The 21080-nt window shown below is 47.6% G+C and overlaps 1 protein-coding gene across 1 annotated transcript in view; it reads left to right on the top strand.

The window, feature by feature from the left end:
- The first annotated feature begins 217 nt into the window (after positions 1 to 217).
- The window catches only part of FBXO42 (F-box protein 42), a 46502-nt gene continuing 25639 nt past the window's right edge, over positions 218 to 21080 (top strand). The window contains exons 1-3 of the mRNA XM_065854970.2: positions 218 to 346; positions 13949 to 14215; positions 16426 to 16542. Of these exons, the coding sequence (XP_065711042.2) occupies positions 13966 to 14215; positions 16426 to 16542 (367 nt within the window). The 5' untranslated portion in view covers positions 218 to 346; positions 13949 to 13965. The remainder of the gene's footprint in view (positions 347 to 13948; positions 14216 to 16425; positions 16543 to 21080) is intronic.

Raw genomic sequence — 21080 nt, forward strand, 5'->3', positions numbered from 1 at the left:
CCTCTCCCAACATGGCAGGGGAGTGGCACGCGTGCTCCCGGCGAGACCCTCCAAAAATGGCGGCCGCCCCGCACCGGAAGACACACTCAGTGCCACGGAGAGCGGCGGAGAATTGACCTTCCCATCATGGCGCGCGTCGCCACGTGACCCTCATCTCCCCGCCCTTCTCCGTGATCATGTGACGCGGGGGCCGGCCGGCGCCTGCGCAGTGTGCTCTTCGGAGCGGCGGCGGCGGGGAGGGAAGATGGCGGCGCCGGTTGGGGCCGTCACCCGGGCGACGCGGCGGCCCCGGTACCCGCAGCCCTGAGGGCTCGGCCCAGCCGCGGCAGCCGCACTCCGGCGCCAGGTGAGCGGTCTCGTGGTGCCGGCGGCGGGGAGGGGTGGGAGCAGTGGGGCGGCAGCGGCCCTTCCCGGGGGAGTGGGGCGGCGACGGCGGGCCTGGCCCCTCAGGGCGGGACAGGCCTCGCCTGGAGGGGATCCCCTGTTTGGGTGCTTGAGGGTGGGGCTGAGTCGCCCTTTTCTCCCCGTATCTCTTTTTTGGGGGTCTCTTTTGAAGGCAGAGCCTTCGGAGTGTTATATCCCCCCGAGGGCTGCTCGTCCCTGTGAGGGGGGAGACCCTGTGGGGGGACAAGGTGAAGGCAGCTCCAGGGTCTTCCTCAGTGCCGGGAGTGGACAAATCCTGTCCCCCGAGAAAAACAGGTCCTCCCCCAAAGAAAGCTAAGGTTCCCCCCGCAGAAAACGCCAGGGTTCTCCCCCATAAACCTTAAGTTTTCCCCCCAAAAAACCCAGGCTCCCCTGCCCCCCAGACTTCAGGTTCTCCCCCCCAAAACGCCCAGGTTCCTACCCCCCAAAAAACCAGGTTCCCCTTTCTCAAAACCCCCAGGTTTCCTCCCCCAAAAAACCCAGGTTTCCCCCCAAGAAACCCTCAGTTTCCACCACCCCCCAAAAAAAAAATCAATGTTGGGGCTGGGTGCTGCTGGCTGGGAGGGGGCTGTGGGTGCCCCAAAGGCTCGTGTCTCATGCATATAAAAACAAAGGTGAGGCACCGTCTCCGGTTGTTCACCAGATAACTCTGTGCGAATCCACATCTCGACTCGCATCCGCGGCCGCTCCTCGCGTGCTGCTCACCGTATACGTGTGTACATATATTTGTTTTGGTTCCGAAAGCGTTGTATTAAATCAGGAGTGGTAGCAAGCGTGGTATTTATTAGCCCAATAGTGCTTGGGGTGTTACCCCCTATTGTCTTTGCTGGTAGTCTCACGTCGGTGGGTTGGTAATGGCTTTATTTGTGATTATTTTTTTGTCACGACGGGGCTGGGCTGAGCAGACACTGCAGGGGCTCTGGCTCGGGAGGATTATCTCACGCTGCCTGTGAGGTGCTGCCCAAACCTCTGGCTTTGAGCGGGGAAGTGTCTCATTTCCAGCCTGTTTTGGGTTTTCAAATCGGGCAGGGTGTTTCTTAGGAGCTGTGAGTGCAGGAATAGAGCCTTGGCGTGTCGTTTTTCATAACCTAAACTGATGGATGCTTGGAGGAAGAACAAAAGAGAAGTCATGCAAAGCGAAACGCTTGTCTGCGGTATGGTGGGTCGGTTTGTTATGTGGGGATAACCCGGTTGCTCACTGGGGGTGTTGTTTCCTTTAAAAATCACGTAAATCACTGATGGCTCATGCTGCAGGTCACAAGCTGCAGATCTTCCCCTTTACTGAAGGGGACGTGAATTAAAATAAATGACATTTGAGGTGCTGCTGACCTAAATTTGTAACCTGGGTGTAGCGATGTATTTACTCTCCCCACCCTTTGATAGTGAAGGAGCCCAACGCCTGAATCAGTGGCAAATGGCCTTGTGAAGCCCCAAATTGGCGACAATGCTGCAATGTCCTAACGAACCGCTTTGTATCACAACGCAGCGGCCGCAGCCCGGGCTCGGGAGCCAAATCTCTAAGCTGGAGGTTAATTTGAGAGTTAAGAGGGACTCGTAATTTCCTCATTTCCGTCGCCCTGTGCGTTCCCATCACCGTCTCTCCTTCCTTTTCCTCACGCTAATGCCAGAGAAAGGCCAAATACCGGTGGTTTTCCCTTAGGTTGTGCCCCTTGGGGTCGGTGTTTCCCCGGTGTCAGAATTAGGACAGAAAGGAGCAGGATTCTGGGCTATTTCCAGGGCAGGATCATCCCTCTGTTGTAAAAAGAGAAATTATGCTTGTTAGTGCATCGGGTTCAATCCCTTCACCCAGGTTTTTGTCCCTGCGTGCTTCTAGAAGCATCAGAATCTAATCCAGCGGTTGTTTTCGCATAGTGAAGATGTTTGTGTGTGATTTTCCTGCTGCCTTACCTGGTATTTTCACCAGTGGGTGACTCCACCCTAACAGATCTTTTTGGTTTTGTTTTTTTTCGCCGTGGTGAGTGAAGCACTTGGGTTTGAAAGGCACCCGACAGTTTTATTATTGCGCTGCTTTACAAACCTGTGCTCTTTTACTCTTGTGGACTTTTAAAGGCAGTAGGTGTGATTTTAAATTTTGAATTTTCTACAGTCTCTGGGACTCCATTTTTTGGGGTTTGATTGGTGGAGAAGCCCTAGAAGAAATCTCACCTGCAAAACAAGCGTTATTGTCCTACCTGTGGTCGGTATAAAGATGGGGATGGTTTATTGCTGCTGTTGAACGTGTGTTACCTTTGACTTGGGGATTTCAAGCCGCCGGTGTTAATTACGAGCTGCTGCATCGGGCACTTTCTGGAGGGAGTTATTTGTTCCAAGGATTGCTGGGATGCGCTTGACTGTCTTGTCCTTATGCTCAAGAAATTTAATGTACATAATCTTCACGTTTAGCAGGAGGAGCAACACCATCTGTACTTTGGAGTGGGAGGACTGGGATGATCTGTTCCCCATGCGTTCCCAGCACACAACTGAGTTGTAAAAGTCTGTTTTCGGGGCTTGGAAAGAGGCGTTTGGTTTGGGCTGCTTCGCCCGCTGCCAATTCCAGCCGCTTCCCCAGGATGTGAGCGGGTGCTGCTGGAAGAAGCTTCCCACTCTCTGTGTAAACAGAGCTGCGCCTCCCAGGGAAGTGATTTTTCCCCCGTGTGTGTAGTCACAGCAGGTTTTGTTGTAAAACATTGATTCAGGCTTTGCCCTCGCAAATTTTCTTGAGGTTGAATGTAAATAAGCCTCCGAGCCCTTGGATTTTGAAATGCGGTGTCGCGTGCGAGGGCTCGTGAAAGGTGTTAGAGCCAGAGCTCGGCTCGAGTTTGGTCCAGATCGAGATGAAAGGCCGTGAAAAGAGGACTCTGGCTGTGATAATGTGCTTTTCTGCAGGTAAGAACTCCTTTCGGAGTGGATTTCTGACCCGAATGAGACCATCTGCAGCTGGTGGCATCCGCGAGAGAACCATTGAGATACCCGGGCTGTGCTGCCCTTAATGTCTAAGGCAGCTTTTCAATGTAGTTCAGAAATTCAGGTTAAATCTCTTTCTTGTGTCTTAGATGAAAGGAGAGGGGATGATACATCCATGTCAAAATTTGTGCCTTGAGCAAGACGCAGAAAATGTGGATCTTGCCTTCAGGAACTATTCCCAGAGCTATAAGTATTCTAGAGCTTTGATTAATTGACATTGGAACGTGCTGTCGACTGGATTTGCTTCCTCATTTCTATGGCAATTTAAAAAATATTTATCTTTGCTAGCTAAACACCTATCTGAGATTTCAAATGTTTGTTTCCCCCCTACTTAATGCATTTCAGGCAACAGTGATTTGCGACTCAGACGGGCTGTGTCTCTTCACCTGCTTCAGACTCACTTTGAAACCCTTGTCTGGCTTATTTTGTTCTGTGCAAACTTTGGCATAATGCTGGTTTTTGAAGGTTTAAGGTTAGTTGGTAGAGCTACTTGAATTTATTTGGGGCTTCTTGTTAATTTAATATTGATGTGCTGCGGGAACGCTGGTCTTGGCAAACCTCAGATCAGGCGTGACGGCCCCGCTGGTGCTTTGAGGTGTGTTTAAGAACACCCCAGGTCCCCACGCAAGTCATTTTTGGTTAAAATCTGCTTTAATTTGAGCCAGTTGTGAAGCGATGATGCTGAGATGTGTCCTGCTGCTTCATACTAGAGATGTAAAAGCAATGGGCTGTTGCTGAATGCTGCAAATCACCGCCAAAAATACATTATAACCTCAGCAAAATCCATATTTTGTGACATAAGCTCCCTGTGAAGCTGCAGGAATTATTGCTCGTGCCGTGACTGACTGTACGGTCTGTCTGCAAGTGGCACATTTCGGCAGGCAAAAGATCATTTCTAGTTTTCTGGGTGATTTGGGGGGGTTTTCTGGATTAAAAGCAGCTCACGAATGTAAAAATCTTGCTGTGGAGTCAGGGTGACTGTGGGAAGAAACCATCCATCCCACAGCTTTTTATATCGGGAAATCTATTATGTATTAATCATTATGGCTGGGGTTTTTATCACACCAGAGAGCCTGCGATGATACAAGTGATTTATTTGTGCTTTACCGAAGGATCACAAATCCCTTTGGTGCCGTTATCTCGTGTGGAGCTTTTGGGGAAGCGTGTGTGGGGTACTAAGCACAACTCTTAAAAAATCCCAGCGTTTTCAGTGAATCTCTGCTTTTTCTTATCACTGATATCAGATCCACATTGGACCCTTTCACCAACACCCAGAGTTGCCCAAAGCACCTTAAACGAGAAAACCAACACTTCATCCCACTCCAGACGTGATTCTTGGATGCTGTGACATCCCCAGGTTTCATAATATGTGATAATACCTGTTTTGCCCCATTCTCGTGCCCGTTGGGGTGGCAGGAGCGCTCTCATTTGGGGTGTTAATGAATGGAGATCTCAGGAGGCTGAGGTTTTCATTAAGAGATAGGGATAAATTTAAAATCAGCACAATTTTCCTGAATTTTTATTTCTTTATTAACATCATGTGGATTTGACTTGTATTTTTTGGTCTTAGTATTTAATACCTAATATTTTTAAGCCTCGCTTAAACAACTAGACTTGAGATATGGCATATAAGACAGACAGCTAATCCTCGCCTTTCTCAGCGGTGACACATCCCCAAGTTGCGCTGCTTTTCCTTCTCAGTGCATTGCCTTTTTGATTCGCTGGGCAATAAAATACCCTATAGAAAGGAAAGCGCGTTCTCAAAATGTGCGGAACCAGCGGCAAATCCTCATCCAACCTGTTGAGTGGGTCACACTCCAGCTCTTGTGAAATGTAAGTGGAATTGCATTTAATCTGTCCTTGCTTTTCATAGATTGTCCTCTTTTCCGTCACCCTTTCACGTTTTGATTAGTGCATCTTCGTTTCCAACTCGCCCATCAAAAATAAAGCAGAGCTCTTGGCACTATCTGCGTATCCATCTGAACTGTGGCCTCGTTTCTTCAGCGCAGGTCGGTGGACCCAAAAGCTTGTGGTATTGTCATCCCAATGCTGTTGAGGGCTTGCTTGACCTCGCTTTCTTGGTGCTATTGTTCCCTTACCTATAAAATAGGGTTAATTATTGGTCCTTTACCTATAAAATAGGGTTAATTACTGCTGTGGCACTTACGATCCAAGCGACGCTGCACTTTTGTCGTGCAAAGGCGTTTAAGGTTGTGCTGGGCAGGTACGTGCTACGTGGGCAGAGGATTTTCCAGCCAGGTGTGTATATATCGATAAAAACTCCTTTATTTCTTCCACCATTGTTGCAGTCGCTGTTTAGCAAACAGATCTACCTTTAAATTCTTTTTGGTGCTATCCAGCCCCACTCCTGGGTAATATTTGCTACATGGTTAACTCTGGTGTTGGCAGGTTTTGCCCTGGGAATTACACCAGTTAGTTTGAAGGTGGCACACGAGTTTATTCGACGCAAAGAGACGAGTGGACACAGCAAACCCGCATTTTATCGCGTTAGGCGCACGATACGCGTTACGGTTCATCTGCTGGGGGTTAAGATCAGGAGAACAGCATCGTTTGCAGTGCTGATCCGCTGATAATGCCGTGTCAAGGTGGTATGAGATATCTCAGTACCCTACTTGCTAACGAAGATAAAAACATTGCATCAGCACGCTGCTGCGAGTCAGCAATCTGGCTAAAAGCTGTGGATATCGATTGAAATTCAACTTTGGCCACCGAGCCTACACCAATAAACGGCTTTTTCCAGCGCATCCTTCTCCTTTTGGCCTGAAAGTCAGTACCCTTGAGCTCTTCTTCACTTCAGATGAAACATCTCAGAGCTGCTCAAGACTTATATTTCTTGCAGTTTGTGAATCTCAACTGCAAAATAACATCATTCTGTTGCAAACATTAAGTTCTTCCCCACCTCTCCTCCTTCACGTGTGTGTGCTAAAGCAAAGACAACATCACAGGGAGAACCAGAGGCTTCAATACGAGCGCTTGTCCCTCTGGTAAACCCTGACCTTGACTTAGCATTTGCTTAGCTTAATTTTCCCGAGCGCTAAAACTTCATTCTTTTCCCCAGCGAATCATTAAGCCTGAGTTTTGCGGCGGTGTTGGAAATTCTAATCTGGTTGTCCTGCTGCTCAAAGCAACGAGGTATTACCTGAATTACACGGCCAGCACTGCGGCGTGGGTATTAACGCCAATTATTTATCGAAATGTGGGTAGTTTCTAAAGGAGGTTACGTGGAACGGTGTGCATATCTGTCTCTCGATGGGCTTTTACCAGGGTTATTTTTTTGGAAACAAGGCTTGTGCAGTTTGCTTTCCCTCTTGCGCCAATTCCTGATCCTGTTGCCCCTTTCTGCCTGATTCAATTAAATATCTCAAAGATCCCACGTTCCCCCAAGTTTGAGGTTGTCATGTGCAGGGATGGGAGTTGGAATCAATGATCCTTGACCCTTCCAACTCAGGACATTCTACGATTCTGTAAAGTTTCACGGGATGTAAAAGGGAGAAGAAAGATGCTGTAGAAGTCAAGAAAACTCCAAATCCATGGAGGAAAAGGATCCAACGGCCCCAGTCCGATGGCAGCAGACAGCGCAGGCTCGACCAGCAGCGACGCAGGGGTAGGAAATGCTGTTTCTATGCTTCCCCAGCTGCCTGTTTTGCTGGAGGAGGTGGGTTCGATTGCATTGGTGTAGCTGCTGGTTTTGTTAGCCAACCCTTCTCTAAAATGTTTTCGGTTCATTATTTTACCTGAGCAGGTTTTCTGCGTTGTTTGGACATTGAACATTGGGCCGTATGGAAATGTAAACCCAGAAATGGTGTTTCTGTATTGCCGTTTTCTGCCTTATTTTTCATCCAGTCAGAACCAGGCTGGTTTTTAGATCAATAGTGCATGTTTTCCTTGCAGTTCAGCTGTAAATTTGCCTTCATTTGCCTGAAACTTGTCTACAGATTAGCCGATTTTAGCGGCTTTGAGAGGTTTAAGAGACATCAGTGGAAACTAAGGAGCGCTGTGTCACTTTTGTACACTGTCCTCAAAATCATGTATTTAACTGCACCTTTCCAAGTGCTGCCACGAGCTCCAGAGCTACTGCGCTTCCTTAACGAAGGAGAGAGGTGATAATTATCCCCAGGATGGTTATCAAATGGGGTTTCTTGTGGATAAATCATCCTGAGGAGGTTTGGGTAGGTACTGAAAATCACATTTGATCCAGAAAGCCGCTGTGCAAGCTGTAGCGTATAACAGAAGCATCTGCACATCTTCCTGTAAAATCCTCTGGTTTTGATGTCTCAAAGCCTTGTGTTTGCTTATTTAGGGATCGTTCTCGTTTTCTGGCCAGCGTGCAGTTCCGCCTTCATTTCAAAATGAATCATAATTATTGCTTTTGCTAGAAGAAGTTCAGGCGAGAATAATTGTAATTAACAGCTTGCAGGGAGCCGGTAGAGGGAGTTTGTGAGCCCCAAATCTCGTTTATTGACAGCCCTACAACATTTAGGGTGATTTCAGTAGAAGGGATACATTTTAAGAGCAAAGCTATGTACGGTCCAGCTGATTCCTGCACCCGAGCAGAACAGTTTTCAAAAGAGGCAAAATTTGGGTCTGAGTTACCAAAATGACCTTTATGCGTGTTGAGAACCTCAGATAGGGGTTGATTTTTCAGACTTATTAATTTTCAACTTCATTTCAAAGCGATTACTGAGGTTGCAAAGTTGGAGACGTGCGCGTGGAAGCCGGAATTTTTCTCAGGGAAACCCAAATAATACAGTGCACATGATGCCCGACCCATCAGATCAGCTTTTGAATCAGAGAATAAATTTATTTAATGCCCAGCGTGGTTAAGTTTGGGGTTTATTGGCCACCAGCGCACGCATGAGCTCAGGAGGTACCTAAATAAGTAAACCAGCAGCTGCTTCTGTGCTGTAAGTGCCAGGTTTCAACAGGTTTTAGACAGCTTAAACTCATTTAAGGGTAATAATCCGGTCAAGTGAAACTGGGAAGTCACTAAATCCCATTTCTTACAGATGCATTTGGGGGGTTTGGGGGATCTTGGCTTGTTTAGCAGCGTTCTGCAGGGTGTCGAGGGTTTGGATTGCGAGGTGACAAGAAAACCCTGGCAGATGTGTTGTTAACCCCTTCTCCTCTTCTCCCCCCTTCCCACTCAGCACAGGCGATCGAGAGGGAAAGGAGGACAGAGAGAGGAGGGTTGGAAAAATTACAAACGTTTTACTAATGCTACTGATAAAATAGAGAAAATAATACAAAATATACAAAACCAACCCTGAAAGTCTCAGCAGCTGCAGAGCCGGCAGCCGAAGTCCTGGACTGGACTCTGCAGCCAACCGGAGCTGGATTCAGTCTGTCACTGGCCTCAGTTCGCAGGGACGACTCACAAGGTCCTCTCCTAATGTCGCCCATAAGGAAAAGGGACGAGATCCTTGTGATCTCCCACTTTTATATGAAGTATTCACGTGAATGGGATGTTATACACAGTTGGTCAGTTTTTGGTCACCTGTTTCTCATTGCCCCTCTCCAGATGTCCATCCATGTTTATCAATAACCTCACATTCCATTGCTAGGTTTACCAAAACGTGGATCTGGTTCTCCAGGAAAATGCAGCCAATATGAAGCTTTAGCTTCATAAAATTCACTAAAAGAGAAGCTTGTTTTTTAACAAGCCCAGGACACAGGGTTATGTGGTGCCTTCGTTGTTTGATTCTTGATTTGTTAATATTATATGAAGCTTTTAGGCCAATTCTGAGGTTTTTGTCCCGTTTATTCCATTAGCAAGTCCAAATGCCGGGTTTTGCTGTGTGCACCTGCAGCGTGGCATCGCTAAACTCAAAAAATAGGCAACAAATCCAGAATAAAGCTCCATTTTTCTTATTTTCAGTGCTTTTGTGGGAAGGTGGATGAGCAGAATTTATTTTTAGGTTGCTGTGCTGTTTTTGCAATAAATCTTGCTACATAATGTTATATTAGTACGGTGGGTTTTTCTTCTGAAAGATTAGAATAAAAATGAGCAGGAATATGGAAGAGCTGAGGGTCAACTCATTATTGGGCTGTGAGGGATTTCTGGTAACCCTAAACCTTTTTATTACAATAATACCAATTAAAATTCAGTTGTAATCATGCTGTTCCATTACATGTTACATGGCACTGTAAAATACACTCACGTCGTTTTGAATTTCTCTCTGAAATCTATATAAAAATACCAGTTTAACACTTGAAACACGTGGCAGGGAGGTCAGACTGGAAGTTTTCTATTTGGATTTTCAAGCTTGGGGATGGAATACAGGCAACTGTGCTTTTAATGGGTGAAGCTGGGTCTCATATGAAAGAAAAACACCCTGCAGTTTCCTATCGAGAGGCAGCTGAAGGGAAAAGCTGCGCTTCAAAGAGCTTGGAATCGCCTGTTTTGCCGGGATAAGAAGCAAAAGGCGGTGCAGGTGTCGCCGAGGTCTCAGCCGTTCGATGGGCACGGCGCTCGGCGGCAGCACAGACGGGATATTGCTCATCCTTCCGCTTCCCATACCCTTTGTTTTCTTACTTTTTGACTCAAATCTGCTTTTTCCCCCCATTGTCGAACTCATCTGACAGCTGATTTTTCAAATGGGGCAGTTTGGAGGACTGGGAGCATCTTTTTATTCCATGGCATTGATCCCACATCCCGTGGCTCCATCAGACATTTCACTCCCTTATTTGTACAAAATAAGGTGCTTCTACGTAGGAAATAATGCTTTATTTTGCCTCTTATATTGCTAGAAAAGGGCTCAGGGCTTTTGCAGGGTAACTGGTAGGAGGGAAAAATGAATTAGAGAGGGGGAAGCTGCCACCCAAGTCCTTGATGGCACAGCTGCAAAATAATCCTTCCAAATACAGAGAACTTTGTTCTGCAGAGTCCCCTTCTCCTTCCAGCCCCACCAATCAACCAGGGCTGGAGCCTTTTATACACCTTTAGTATTTTGTTTTCAATTCTATGTTTTTCCCTGGGTGAGAACATCACTTTAACAATTATGTTCGGCGAGAGGGTTTTTTGCGGCGTGCGAAAACGAGCATTCCCTTATGACTAACGCGCTCTGACTCAGGATTATTACACGGCCTCTTATTCTCATTCAAGAACTTTCCCTTGGAGGCTTTTTTTTTCGCCTAAAAACTGTTGACTTTAGTTTTTTCATAAGAAAAGCCAAGTCGAAAAGCCTGTGAATTCAAGCACTTAACACAGCTGAGAAGAACAGGGAGCTCGGGATGGGAACGACCGATGAATTGGGCTCCGTGCGACCGGGAAAGGTACCTGCAGGTAGGAAAATCTTGGTTCCCGAGGCGTTTTGCAGGATCAGCGCCCAACGTTGCTACCGGGATTCAAAAAGTCCTTAAACCTGGCGGCATTTTTCTGCCTGCATTTGACATTTTTCATCCGTTTGTTCCGCTGCGGCGAGTAATTAACTTATGCAGAATAAATAGCCGGTTCTTAAATAATTTCGGGAGGGGAGAAGGGGAAGATTGAAGTGCTCAGAAAGGAGTTATCAATGTTTTGCCAGCTGGCAGAGACGCGGTCTTTAGGCCGGGCAGGTTTGATCGGCAGAGCTCTGTTTCCATTGCCCTTCGAGCGTTCCTTTATGTTTTATTTTAAGCAGCGATTCCCCCTCACCGGTGCTTCGGGCTGATTTCTGAATGCTGTGAAACATCCCTGCTGCTGGAATATAAAAGCGATTCTCCGAGAGCAGGAGGGTGCAAAATATAAGGTGATGCTTCGAGGGGCTCGTGTTGGCCTTTGCAGTGACGTGTCTGAGCAGAAAAGGTGCAGAAAAGGGACTCCTTGATCCGTCCTAGTGAGTTAATTGAATTACACCTACTTTTGGAATAGATACAACTGCTTAAATCCCTTTACTGCGGCTTTTTGAGCTCTCATTTGGCCTATGTGCACACTGACACCCAGCTCGGTGCAAGCAGAGAGCGCCTGCAGAGCCAGGAGGAATGAGAAAGCACCTTCTGCATCCCCCCCAATGCAAACGGGACTGAAACGCTCCGTCAGATAATGAATAAAAACACTGCAATGGGATTTTCTCCCTTGGATCTGCAGAATAATGGGTAATAGGAGCTGGCTGGGATGCTTTAGCTCTCTTGTCACTGACTGCCTGGGTTTATTGTTCCTTTTTTGATGTTGGAGCAGGGTTATAGGACATGGCATTGGATGTTTTGCCATCCGGGGGTGGTTATTCCCGTGCCATAAGGGCAGAGTCTGCATCCATGTCAGGTCAAGCTCGAAGGGTTATTTTGACAGCAACTTGTCTTTTGGGAGCTGAGTTTCTCACTGGGCTTATTTTCCTTTAGAAAAATAACACAGCGTGGGCGTGAAAACTTTATTGAACTCAAACATTTAGAAGACGAGGATCTAGCAAAGTAGTTGCGTTTGAATATAACATTACCAAGCGATCTGGTGAGACCAGATGACACTCGGCGCAGCTTCTCCAGCCCCACGTGCTGTTGGGAGGGGGTTTCCCTGCTCCTCCTGACTGTTTAAAATAGGCCTTAAAGATGTTTTTTTGAACCCCAAAGCTGTTTTGTGCCTGGGATTAACCTGCTGTGTTGTGTTATTCCCCAAGCCCGCTCCAGAGGATCAAAATGAGAATTTAATAATTGAAAAATCAACCAGAAACCTTTGCTAGCCAGGCATTCCCTCTTGCGCTTCTCAGCTGGATTCCTCCAGCAGGTTTTGGCCATGGTTTAAAGGGTAAATAAAAGCTGTTGAGAAACACACATGATCATGGCTTCTAAACCTTCAAACCACAACAGATACCCCGTGCGAACCCGTCGAGCCAAGGCGTACGGTCAACGTTGTCACCCGCCGGCGTCCCGTGTACCTGAGCCGCTTGGAAATGAAACGCACTTCGGTTTGATTTTTCTGGCACGTTTTTAGGGTGTGAAACCGCTCTGTTTTCCCAAACTGCGAGACGGGGACCGACCCTCCAGCAAAACCACATCCCGAGGTTGGAATTCCAGGAGCCTTTCCATGTCAAGGTGAAAATCAGCACATCCATTTCACAACCATAGGTGCTTTTGCCTGGAAAAGACCCAACCTTCTGGCTTTTAAGTGTCTTTTTAGTACAGCTCTTAATCTTGGGGAATCTGCGCATTATCTGCTGCGTAATGCAGTTTGCTGGCATCGAAGCGTTTGGGTTTCAGCCTTTCCCTGTCACAACATTGACTCTGAGAAGGATTTCTGACACGGGGAAAACGCGCCGAGCATCTGTTAGGCTGATAACTCTCATTTTCATGTGGTTTCCACCCGAGATTGACAGCCCCATGGATTTTCTGAAGCTGCTTCGTCGGGGAACCTGACAAAAGCGGAGAGTAATGCTGCCAAACGTCATTTTTCTGAGCATGAATTAATTAGTTGTCATGGCAAGATTTTCTGCTCTGCGTCTCCGCTATTCCCATGGCTCTCGGGATGGGAACAGCCTGGGTTTAGCTGGGAGAGATGGTAGAGCTTGCATTGCTGGGAGCTTATCACAGTTTCATTTATTCCTTTCAATTCCTTCCAGCTGTTTTTTCTGCAATACTAAGAGATCAGTAAAAATAAGTTACTATAGCTTATGGTGGTATTTAGCTTGTATATTGGACAAAAAGCCGTGCCTCGTCTCATTCTGGTGAGTTATTTTGGTCTGAGCTATCGGTGCAGGTATAATCATGGAACAGTCGCTTCTCTTGGTCTTCACCCAGTGATGTTGGAGGGGAAAAAATACCACGACGGTCCCCGAAACAGATCGGCTGCTTCCTGGAAAATCGAGTCCAGGGATTTGCTTTGCAGCGATGGGCATGGGTTTAACTGCATGGGTGCCAGCTGGCCCAACCAGACACAGCCACTCGTTAAGATGGATTTATTGCATGATATATTCCTGTCATCGGTACGTTACCTTCCACTTAAGATGTTCTGAATAGCTGGAGATAGAATATTCGCTATTCCAGCCTTTCATCGGCAGCGAATCCTGTGGGGGTTGTTTCTTTCCTCGCCTTGTGTGCAAATATTTAGTTTTTTGTTTTTAAAAAGGGGGTGTTAAGGGAGAACGGGACAGGGATTTTTTGTTGAGAAGTTGCTCAGGGTAAAGTAGCCCCGCTGGCCAAACTGGTTTCGCAGGGGAGGAGGGGCTGCAGAGCTGTCGCTCGCGTCCCGGCTCACCTTGGGTTGCTCTCGATCTGGTGGGGATCCCTTTCCCCACCACCACAAACCAGCCGGGACCACCAGCGTGGCGCCGTGACACCTTCTCCTGGTGGAGGGGCTGGAATTCCTCCAGCAGATTGGTTATTTTCCTCTCTCTGGTACCACCCGTAGGCGATTTTAGGGCTGCGAGAGGTGAAGAAACGTTCCGGGCAAACATTGCGCTGATGGAGGACGCCTCGTTCCTAAATTGCGTGCGGCATCCTTCAAATCAAAGCTTTGCGCAAACCACATCCTCAACTCGCACTTTGGGGCAGAGCTCGATGCAGAGGCATTTCCGATGCTCTTAACTTCCTTTGTGACCTTATTGTTGTCTGTTTCTTTCCCTGCTCGGTGAAGCTGTGAAGTGGAATGCCATGGCCAGCTCCTCGGACAGCGAAGATGACGGTTTCATGGCCGTGGATCCAGAAGACGCCGTGGTGGAAGGGACGATGGAGCAAGACGATGAGCCGCACGCTGAGCTGGAGCTCGAGGAGACCAGGCACAACAGATCGATGGTGGAGCTGCCAGAGGAGGTTTTGGAATATATCCTCTCCTTCCTTTCGCCCTATCAGGAGCACAAAACCGCCGCCCTTGTCTGCAAACAGTGGTATCGACTAATCAAAGGTACAAACAGCTCTCATTAGACTACTTGTGTTTTAATTGTGGGAACGCAGATGTGTATCCCAGCTTTGGTTTAGCCTCACCTGCTGTTTTCTCATCAAACTCAGAAATTTGGTATTTGCAGAATGCCAGAAAAATAACTACGGCCCTCGAGTCACTTCCTCTGCTTGAGGCGTTGCTACTAACGATGCAGAATTAAGCCATTCTGCTTTTTTGGAAGTATAAAAGAGTGAAACCCCAAAACCCCCATGACAGAGCTGCTCACGTTGCTTTTGAACACTCCCCGTGTGCTGTTGACCTTGTATTCACGCTTCCACCACACAGACACCGGCATCCCGTGTCTGATGCGGCTCTAATTGCGCTTCGTTTGCATCTTGCTCGGTAATTAACGTTCCCCAAGCTTACGCTTTTGGCTGGCAACAAACCCATGCCTGGTTCTTACAGCTCTGCTGGAGATAAGTGGTGTATAAAATCTACATTAATAGAGATCTACGTATTCAGACTTCCTGAAAGAGTAGCCCTGAGATACAGATACTTTGCTTCCATGCAATATTAATTCTGAAGGCTTATGAGGATATTTTAATGCTAAATATAGATGATACAACAACTAAATAGGTAAAATTTGGATGAGGATACAAGCAGCACTCTCTGCTTTGGTATTTTTTTTAATATATTGGATGGTTTCTGTTGGGGACCCGCGTTTTGATTATGACCATCATTAAAAATATGCAGTTTGGGAGGAGACCACAGTTAAATCTGTAGGAAACAAGGCGCAGGGGTAACTTGTTCCTTATGGAAAACACCGAGCGGGTGTCGGATGAGAAAAACCTGTGGCAGGCGTGTGGTGTGATGTCTCATTTGTGGACTTCTCTGCACATGTGAAAGCATCACTCGGATTCCAGGCATTTTCTGCCTTGCCCAGGTGAAAGAAAACATGGCGAGCGTTGCACAAAATCACTCATTTTTTGCATAATTTTGGGTCAGCACCAGCCCGCACCCCTGTTTTAAAGGGTTTTTCAAGCGTCCGCAGCCCTTGAGTCACCACTCGGCTGCGCTTTCTCAGGCATACTTGTTCCTGGAGTGTCCTTAAGAGACGCGAAGGATGCAGCCGGAGTGAGCGAGCACCTGGTGATTCACCCCAAAAACTGTGGGAAACATCCCCGGAGGGGAGGGCTGAGGAGCCCAAGTTGTCCGAGTCTCAATGGTGCTCCGTGCCATTTTTGCAGTAATTATAGCAAAATAAAAGGGAGTGTAATCGCCAACTTGCTCCAAAGCAGAGAGGTCACTTGAGGTAACCGCTTGGTTTGTTTTCTTCTGGCTAATTTTTCCTGTTTGTCAGGATGCATCTGCTACGAAATCCTATAGTTCGGGTTACATTTCCCATGTGCTTCTCAGGGACCAGCTGCTTGAGGACCCCGGGCTTCATTTAAAAATGAAATAAAATAAACCCTTCCTGCTTTCTATCCCAAAGTGTGATTTGATGTCTTGCTGGAGGTCTTCCTGGCATGGGGATTTCAATAGGAAAAAACCTTGGCAGGTTCTGGCATCCTCATAGCGTAGCGGATGCCACCGAGCATCTGTGGGTGTGAATCTTCACCAGACCCTTTCTCTTTACCACCAGGAGCCATCTCTGGCTCCTCTCGCCACAAACGCAGACACGTGTCGTCCATACAGAGAATTAATCTCAGCACTGGGGCTGCCCCGCTCCCGTGTCGGGCAGATCCTCTCCCTCGCGTGGCTAAGGAGGAGTATTTTCACCTAAACCATGCTGACTTTGATCACCAGTGTCTCCTCTTCGTGTTTATTTTAGGCTCCTGTGTTCCTGAGCTCTTAAAAATTCATTATTGCTCATTATTTGCCCTCTAAGGACCATTAAGGGAAGGGCAGCGGCTCCTTTGGGAGCGCAATGAGGGGACAGCAGAGGTGGCTGAAAAGCAGCTTTGCAAAGGCATCACTCGCGCTTATCCTTCACTAAAGCTTTGCTTTACCAAGCCAGAGCTGACTGATATCGGAAATGCAGCGAATCAGTTCAGCGAACGTCGCCGATTTGCACAGTCTCTGTTCTTTATTCTCTTTAATCCTCTGAATTTCCACCTGAATATTTCTACTCTAAATACATTATAATTGCTGTCAGGCTGCTGTGCACGCAGTTTGTTCCCATTGTGCCCCAAATTTTGCTGACATGGTGTTTTTTGGTTTATTTTTTCCCCTAGGTGTGGCCCATCAGTGCTATCACGGCTTTATCAAAGCGGTGCAAGAAGGAAACATCCAGTGGGAGAGTCGCACGTACCCATACCCCGGCACCCCCATCACGCAGCGCTTCTCGCACAGTAAGTACCTGCCGGGAAAAGCTCCGATCGCCCCTTTCCAGCTCCGATGCACAACGGGAACCTGCAAACGAGGGGTTTGTGCTGTGTCATTTGGGACTGAGCACCATTGGGAACCTGCAAACGAGGGGTTTGCGCTGTGTCACTTGGGACTGAGCACCATTGGGAACCTGCAAACGAGGGGTTTGTGCTGTGTCATTTGGGACTGAGCACCATTGGGAACCTGCAAACAAGGGGTTTGCGCTGTGTCTCTTGGGACTGAGCAGCATCAGGAACCTACAGATGAGGGGTTTATGCTGCATCGCTTGGGATTGAGCAGCATCGCGCGTCCCCATCGCTGTGGCAGTTTCAGCTGATTGATGTTAAACGTGGTTCTGCCAAACCACGCGCTTTGCACTAAAATAGTGATTTGGTAGCCGCTCGTGGTGGTTGTTGGCTCCTTGCTCCTTAATTGGAGCTTGGGTAGGATTTTTGCGGTCTGGTTTTGCAAATCTTACGCACAGGCTCCTTTCCGCAGTTCCTCATCTGGTCTGAGCTTTGTGTCCCCTTTGCTAAAACCTCACTTAGCCGCTCGACTTGAGTCGTTAGCATCAAATCTGATGAGTTTGCATGCTCAGGGACGTACGCTGGCTGCTTTGCGCGTCATCTTCTTCGTCTGGGAGAAATACAATTACGAGGAGGCCGAGCGTGTCTTCAAAATAAAACACGGAGCTACACGTGAGAAGCATTTGGAGAAGCGTATTTGCTGATAGAAGCAGCAATTCAGTCGACAGTGCTGCTTACCCTGTGGGTGAATTTTTGCTCTGCTTCCAAGTTTCCGGAAGAGAACAGCAAAAATGTTCTGGTTGAGGGAAAGACACTTAAATAAAACGTGTTATTTGCACTTCCACAGCATGGAGCGGCCTCAGCCCGCTCTGCCCGGCGACGTGGTCAAGTATGACAGAAATTCAGTCCTTGTGGCTTTTTTGCTCGGTCTGAGCCCTCAGGGAAGTGGTGGTTCTGCAGGGAGCAAATTTCAGTTGTTTCTGGAGGTAAATAAACACGGAGTGAGCCGTGCGATCCCAAGAGCGAGCAGGCATCCTGTTTGCATCGTTCCCGAGTAATAATTCATGAAGCAACCGATGCGCAGGCTCCTGCCAAGACAAGTCCAGGAGCCGCTGCGGGAAGCTCTGGTGAGGTCGTTGTGCTCTTCAAAGATCCCCTTGTCCTCCTAAAAAATCAAAAAGGCACCACCATCGCAGCTCATTTTTAAGTAGGTGTGTTAGTAAAGTGCTTATTAATGATTTACATGGATTTTTCTATGCAATTTTTGCAGCCTTTTTGCAACCAGCTACCTAGAAATTACCTGAAAATGGCCCAAATATTGCACCACGACCTCACTGCTCTTGAATTTATTGTGCTGCCCAAGGGGGCTTCCTCAATCCAAAACTCGTTGTTTTACTAAAGCCGCTGCCCTTGGAGCATGTAATCTGTATTAAGCTCCTATTTGACAGTGCCTTGGCTCCCATCAGCCCTCGGTTGCTACAGAAGCGTTATTAATGCACTTTATGCACAGAAAGCTAATCTGGATTAACTAGTTTGCCGACTTAAAGTGATTTCTCCAGATCTGCGGTATCTGCTTTCCCTACAACAAAGTGTTACGTGTTTGTGGGTAGATTCGGGTGTTAAACCCAAGCTACAACTCATCAAAAGCAAAAATTCAAATGGAATCTGTAAAGCTGTGACCTGAAATTCTAAGATGTGGTGAAGTGGGTGAAGTAAGAGCGGGAGGGAGCGAGGGAGGACTCACAATCCCCTTTTTTAGTTAGAAAGTGAGTGATTTGCCAGGTTTTATATGAAGACATCATCTACCAAGCACGAGTTGTTTGAAGTCAGCAGATGACGGTAACCGGCATCAAAGAAATGGTATGAGATTTATTAGAAATATCCCAGAAATGCTCACACGGAGCATAAAAGGACAAGTGAGAGCATTTTAAATCATTGGAGGTCTCTACATCACCTATCAGTTCTGAGGGAGTATTGGGAAAACAGTTCGATAAGGAATAATTAATGGAAGTTATCGTTATCTCGTGGGGAGGGAGCATTTGGCAAAGTCTTTGATCGTACGACTGATAATGAACTTTATGGATGAGCTGGAGGTTTTCTAAACGATTTGACCGAAACTGCAGAACATCCTAAAGTATCAAAAATGCCACTTTTAATGTTTAGATCTAAACCTACGGGTTTGCTGGGGGAAAAAACTCCACGCAGGGGTTTTAGAGCTGAGCACCAGGTATAATATTTGCAGTCATCTAATTCTTTTTTAAGCCCTAACGTACGAAGCTACGAATCTCATAGCCGGGCGATGACTCATGTGGTTAAATAACCGGCCGCAATCGGAAAGCGGTGGCAGAAGGCGCAGGAATGCGACCGTTGTGCCAGGAATATCGATCCTTTGATGGAAGGGTGACTAAGTTTAAATAGCGATTATTATTTTTTCCATACCGTCTGGGGAACGCGGCTCCAGCGCGATGAGTAATTAAAGCGATTGGGTGGGTTTACCCTGAGAGGCGAGGGAGAGGTAAAAGCTGGAATGTTGTTTGTTTTACAGGACGGGCTGCTTTTTTATTAGAGCTCTGGCTCTTCAAATTACCCAACTTTTGCTCAAGATATCGCTGCCGTTTGGCTGCGCTGAGTCCCTGTGCTGCAAGATGCAGGAAAATAGTATTTTAGAGAACAAATGTGGGGTTTTTTTACCCCAAAGTTGGGCTGAGGTCTGGTGCATTGTGATCGTGCCACAACTTGTGGTGTAGTTGGTGGCGCTGGGTGTGGAGAGGTTACCCCAAAACCCACCCCCCGAGGGATTTTAGCAGCCAAACTGACTTTTATTCCCCCTTTTCCCGACCTTTGAACTCGGAGGTGTCACTTTATTTGATGCACTCGCAGTTTCAAAAGTCGATGCCCCTTAATTATTGCAAAGGGCACGCGGTTTGCGTTGGGTTGTCCCTTCCCAGGGGATCTTTCTTTCGGTGCTTGGTGGCAGTCTCTGGTGCTTTGTCATGCAGCGCGGAGGGGAAGCGGGGCCGCGTTCCAGCCAAGCTGGCTCCGTGGGGGTATCAGTGTCTCCAAGCATCAGAAACATTTATTTTCGTCATTTCCAGTCCCAAAGTTGTGCTGTCTCTGCAATACTGAAGCTGAATTTTATCGGGGCATTAGTTTGGGGTTGTTTTGTTCTGTTTGTTTTATATCCATGCAGTGTTTTCCACCCAAAAAAGAGCTAAAGGCACCAAAGACTCTCACCCTCCTCCCCTGATTTATTCTACACCGTTGCAAGGCTGATATAAACTTGAATTTTCAGTTGTGTGCTTCCTTTTTTCTTAATTTTTTTACCCAAACTGATCCGTCTTCCTCAGCTTCAGAAGCTTAAAATGGTTTGTGAAGAAGGAGGAAAACACAGTTGAAATTATTTTGGTCTAGGATTAAACTCTGTGGCATGGGGACATCACGGTGCCTGGCTGGCTGGCCTGGGGTTTTTGTTTTAAATCCAAATAGAGGAGAAGAATGCGGCCACCTCCCCTCAAAAATAATAAATGAGCTGTGGGGTTGTGTGAACGCGGCGCTTGCCAAGGGTTTGGCGTGGGGAGGAGGCAGGAGGCTCTAAACCTGCCATGGGTTAGGTAGGGATTAGATGTCGAAGGCAACTAAACCTTTCAAGAAAGGTTAAAGTAGAAAAACCACAGCATTGCTCTGCAACAGGTTTTAATTGCACAACTGCCTGGGAGGAGCTTGGAGCCAGGGGGGTCGGGCTCTGCTCCCCAGGAACAAGCGCCAGGAGCAGAGGAAACGGCCTCAAGTTGCCCAGGGGAGGTTGAGGTTGGATCTGGGAACAATTTCTTCCCCAAAGGGCTGTGGGGCATTGGAACAGGCTGCCCAGGGCAGTGCTGGAGTCACCATCCCTGGAGGGCTGGACAGACGGACATGAGGTTCTCAGGACATGGGGCAGGGACAGGGCTGGGTTATGGTTGGATTGGATGATCTTGAGGGGCTTTTCCAACCAGAATGATTCTGTGATTCGACATTTAGGGTGCAAAGCGCTGGCTGGTGCCTTCCCGGGTGCAGGTGACATTGCAGCCTACGGGGGATCTTAATGCATAAAAATGGTGTGGAGTTGAATCTTACAGAGCAGGTGAAGCTATAAAAATGCTCTTAATCATTATGTCTTCCTGAATCCCATCCCAGGTAAATCCCCTCCACCACTCTTTATAAATCCTCCACCCCAGACAGAGCTCCGGAGGTGCCGTGTAGGTGTACATTAATTTGGCAAGACGTGGGTCGAGATGAAGAGGTTTCAGTTGCATGTAAGGACGTGGTGTGGCTGCACATGGGGGCAGAGCTGGGTGGTCTCACATCCCGTGTCCCCAGCTCCCTTTTCCTGCTGTGTGCTTAGTAAAACACCCTGGACTTGTCCCTAAAAGCCAAGGGCAGGGGGGCTGCTGCCTTTTCAATAGCCAATCTGCATGACAAGTCCCAGGTCAGACAACAGGACCCTCGGCAAAGGCCAC

The sequence above is a fragment of the Patagioenas fasciata genome, chromosome 23 (assembly GCF_037038585.1).
Source record: "Patagioenas fasciata isolate bPatFas1 chromosome 23, bPatFas1.hap1, whole genome shotgun sequence".
Classification (NCBI taxonomy): Eukaryota; Metazoa; Chordata; class Aves; order Columbiformes; family Columbidae; genus Patagioenas; species Patagioenas fasciata.